The sequence below is a fragment of the Solanum lycopersicum genome, chromosome 5 (genome assembly GCF_036512215.1).
Source record: "Solanum lycopersicum chromosome 5, SLM_r2.1".
Lineage (NCBI taxonomy): Eukaryota > Viridiplantae > Streptophyta > Magnoliopsida > Solanales > Solanaceae > Solanum > Solanum lycopersicum.
In genome coordinates this window covers 66,947,578-66,952,046 of record NC_090804.1, presented here as the reverse complement: position 1 = coordinate 66,952,046, position 4,469 = coordinate 66,947,578, and the positions used below count along the sequence as shown (strand labels likewise).

Genomic DNA, 4,469 nt, shown 5'->3' with positions numbered 1-4,469 from the left:
TATGATGTTTTGGTTAATAATATATTTTAAAATATTGATCAAAATTTATATTATTCATCTCTTAAAGAGAAAATTATGAAATATATATTATTTCTAATATATTAAATTAATATATCATATTTTATATTCTTTTTATTTTACGATACCGTACTAGTCAATATATTTCTTATTATGGTACTTGTAATAGAATATTTTTGTGGTTTTGCATGGGGAGTGCTCTGGGACAGAGTGTGGATAGACATTTGGCCTTGGAAACAGGACATAGTATATTTAACGAATCGTGATAATAATATATTTAACGTAATTTTATAATAAGAAATACAGAAAGAATGTGAATCTATTCCTATCTTATGTGTCTATTGTTGTAGAAATGTCAAGCCAACAAGTTCTAACAAGCTCAGCCACTTCTACGCTGCATGACAAAATTTTTTTTTAATTAAAAGTAAGGCTTGTCAAAAATATAAATATTACGTTGTAATCGAAAAATCAGAGCTTTATGTAAAAGATAATAATAATGAAGTTTGATAGTGATAAATCATATAACAAGAAAAAATTATAATCTATATCTATATTAATGTACGGGCAAAAATATTTGTATCTATTTATATCTATATTATATGTCATCTAAATAGTTGATATATAGTATTGTCATTTCATAAAATCAAGACATAAATTATTATATTATTCGTTTTTACTTTTGTGAGTTATTAGCACTACAATAATCGATTATCAAAGACAAATAATTTTATCATTAAATATCTTTTGAGACGAAAAATAATTCATAAAATCAATCGTTATTAAATGTGTGTCGTTAAAAGTATACAAAGACAATTTAGTGCTTCGTCATAAAAGTATTATGTTAACTACAAAAAAGAATTGTCACCGAATACTTAAACATTTGTGACAAATTAATTTGTCAGAAAAAGAATGTATTTTTTGTAGGTAATAATATGTTTTGTCACTAAAAATGTTATTACTACCCGACAAAATTATATTGTCAGTAATTATTTTACTTCTATCAGTGACTACACCAATTGTCTCTAAAACAATATTATTTTTGAGTTGAAAAAAATTAATTTCGTCACTAATGACTATTTTATATATAAAAAAAATATCTTGTTCTTAAATGTATTAGTTAGGGACACATTTATTATTAGAAAAAGGTTAATTTTCCTATTATCTCATTTCACATCGTAGTTTTTTTAACAAAAATCTAATTTCGTCATTAATAACTGTATTATTTGTTGAATGCCTTGAATCAGACCCGCTACAAACAGAAAGGACGGTGGTTAGTGATCTTGGTCTGCATCATGATCAGGCTACGGTGTATTGTGACAGTTTGAGCGCAATTTGTCTAGCCAAGGATCAAGTCCATCATGAGAGAACCAAGCATATTGACGTAAGGTATCATTTTCTAAGAAGTGAGAAGAGAATCAAGGTGAAGAAAGTAGGAACTGCTGATAATCCTGCTGATATGTTCACAAAGCCGGTTCCACAGAGCAAGTTTCAACACTGTTTGGACTTGCTCAACATCAGAAGCTGTTAATTGCCCTGCGGGGCAACTCTGAGGAAGAGGGGGAGGCTTGGCACTATCATAGTGCGTCTGAAGAATCTGTTCGGAGAATTCAAGTCAAGGTGGAGATTTGTTGAATGCCTTGAATCGGACCCGCTATTGGGCCCTTAATTTTCTGTTGATTCTGTATGTTGGGCCCAAGCCTGTTAGGGCGTAGCTTAGCACTATATATAGACGCTATGGGAAACCCTATTCTGTAATTTCTGTTTTTGCCTCTCCATAATAAAACTGCTCCCTCTCTTCCCGTGGACGTAGCCAATTTATTGGTGAACCACGTAAATCTGTTGTCTTGTTTTTCGCGTTTATATTTTCTCGTATTATCTCAAATTCCGCACAACATTATATATAACAAAATATTTTGTTTTTAAATATGTTATAGGGACACATTTTTTTCTTGTCAATTAACGAATAGACTCTGTCTATTTCTTATGAAATACTTGTATTTTTCTTTTTGTAAATTATTACTTGTAATTATGGATAATTGTAACAATTAAGGGTGACAACGTTGACTCATAAAATGTATGATGTATTTATCTAAGTTCTCAAAGAATCAAATCAGTTCATCCATTTATTGATTCTTTCAATTTGATCCATATAATAATAGTCATCTTATTATATACTATTATATACATTTTTAATTTGTGCATTGCCAAGTAATCTTTCAAATTAAATGAATCAAATCATGACACATTATTTAGAGTCTTTTTATCGCTCATTTGACACTACTAAACTCAGATAACATCAAATAAAAAACATTCAATTAGTAAAAATTATAAATTCTTTTATTTTTGATTTCAAAATTGATAGAAAACACAAAAGACTTCAAGCTCACTCTTACGTGACAATAGTGAGACTCAAAAGAAGACACAAAAGACAAACAAACCACCAAACACAAGTACACAACAACTAGAAAAATTAAACTTTCACCAAAATGAAGGTAGTGCTTACCATCAATCAACTAGATTACTGCGATTTCAGAAATCGAGCATCATAACATTGAAAATAGTACTTAATAAAACATAGGGCAAAGACATGACTAGGCCCAAATAACAATAGTACTAAATGAATCTTAAATTTAATTTGGACGAATATCAATGCCCTTAACAATAATCCCAGATTTCCAATTAGGGTTTTTGTTCTCCATCAACCTCATTTCAACTTCACCATCTTCTCCAAAATTGTTGAAAAATTCACCTAGCTTTACTTCCAACCATGCATCGCTTCGCGGATACGCGAATATGCCACGTTCTCCTTCATGTCCCTTCGCCTTTGAGATAAAAACGGTGTAGCCCTCTTCATCCGTGCCCTCAACTTTATCCTTCACGAATCTCACTGATGCAATACCCCTTTCAAGTTCGCGATGATTATCTGTTAGCCTAAACACCAAATATGCCGAATAACTAGTCTTTCGAGCAAGTCTACTTGTGTCTATCTTTCCTCGAATATCGAGCCAACAAACATTCAGAAGCTCAGCTACTTCCACACTGCACATGTCATTGATAAATTAAAACAATGAATCTACAAATTTAAATTTTGAATCTGTCTCTAAGTATTATTTTTTAATTATTTTAGTTGGGGAGGGGGGGGTAGGGGTTGGTTTGAATACCTAGAGTTGTGAATGTAATTCCAAGCCCAATGTTGAGGATTGTCAGCCCATTCAATTGAAAGCTCCCTTGCACCTAACCACGCACTCTGGTAATTAAAACACACTAATTAGAACAAACATTAGAGGAAATACATAAATCTTGATAATCCTTAAATTCTCTTTTCGTTTCAATTTATTTATTCAATTGTAACTATCTAAGAAGATAAAAAGAAATTATCTTTTTAATCTTATACAAAAAATATCAAGAATGTAACAAAATAACCTTCTTTGATCTTAATTATGATCTTAAAAACATCATCTCATGTATAAATATAAAAGAAAAAGAGACATTTAAAAAAAAAACAAATTAAAATACTGAAATATTTATTTTTTCAATGTTGTGATTTCCATAAACAAATCAATGGAAATGTAAAGAATCCTTAATTCAAATAACATGATTTTAGTGGTAAGATAAAATTCAAAAACCAAATTACTACAAAACAAAGTAAAAGACTTAGAAGAATTACATACCATCTTTCTTTTTTATTTGTTATAAGATATGCTCTCAATGTATGTGAAATCCCTTTGCTACTTATGCTTGATATATATAGGAAAAAGAGAGAGTTGTTGAACTACCTAGTTATAGTTCTTGCTTAGCAATTAAGCTAATGTATAGAGAATAATACAACCTAATTAAGTCATGCTTTGGAACATGTAATGCCAATTCAACATTGAAAACATACAATTACTCCAAATGTTAAATTTTGTAGTTTTTTGTACCATTCAACATACTCCAAAAAAGACAAAAGAGTTGAGTGTGTATTGCTCCTTCATGTGTGCCGTTTCATTTTTATTTGTTCATTTTAAATTTTACATATATTTTTTTAAAAAATAATAATTGATATAAGTATTTATTATATTTTCTTTATATATTAATTGAATTCTTGAGGTATTTCATACCCTTTAAGAAAAATAGATTAAGACATAAATTGAACATAATTTTTCATATTAACCTCTGTTAATTATTGCAAAGTTTATTGAACTCATCATATTGAAAATCCAAATGAAGAATAAAATTGAAAGAATATATTTAAAATAAACTTGAAGATGGAACAATTAAGTTAATTAGAAAAATAAAAAATGTCTCAAAAATTCAATTAATACGAAATTAATAGAGTAATATTCTTATTACTTGATTATAGTATTAGGTCTTGAAAAATGAGAATTGAGATAACACAATAAGAATGAGAATTGAAATAGTATTAGAAGCCATATGGTTAATTTCTTTGTTTTGTTACACTACTATTGATG

General features: G+C 29.0%; 1 protein-coding gene across 1 annotated transcript; it reads right to left on the bottom strand.

Annotated features, from left to right (window-relative positions):
- Positions 1-2,333: 2,333 nt before the first annotated feature.
- LOC101260051 (putative F-box protein PP2-B12) lies at positions 2,334-3,982 on the bottom strand. Its single transcript, XM_004239815.5, has 3 exons — positions 3,690-3,982; positions 3,180-3,265; positions 2,334-3,057 (listed from the first exon to the last, which is right to left on the bottom strand). Exons 1-3 carry the CDS (start codon positions 3,690-3,692, stop codon positions 2,649-2,651), a joined length of 498 nt encoding a protein of 165 aa, XP_004239863.1. The 5' UTR covers positions 3,693-3,982; the 3' UTR covers positions 2,334-2,648.
- Between the last annotated feature and the right edge of the window lie 487 nt (positions 3,983-4,469).

Bases quoted from the DNA above. Each gene is read 5' to 3' on its own strand.
- LOC101260051 (XM_004239815.5), bottom strand. The intron at 3,058-3,179 runs GTATTCAAACCA...TGACATGTGCAG, and splicing joins AATTACATTCACAACTCTAG to TGTGGAAGTAGCTGAGCTTC.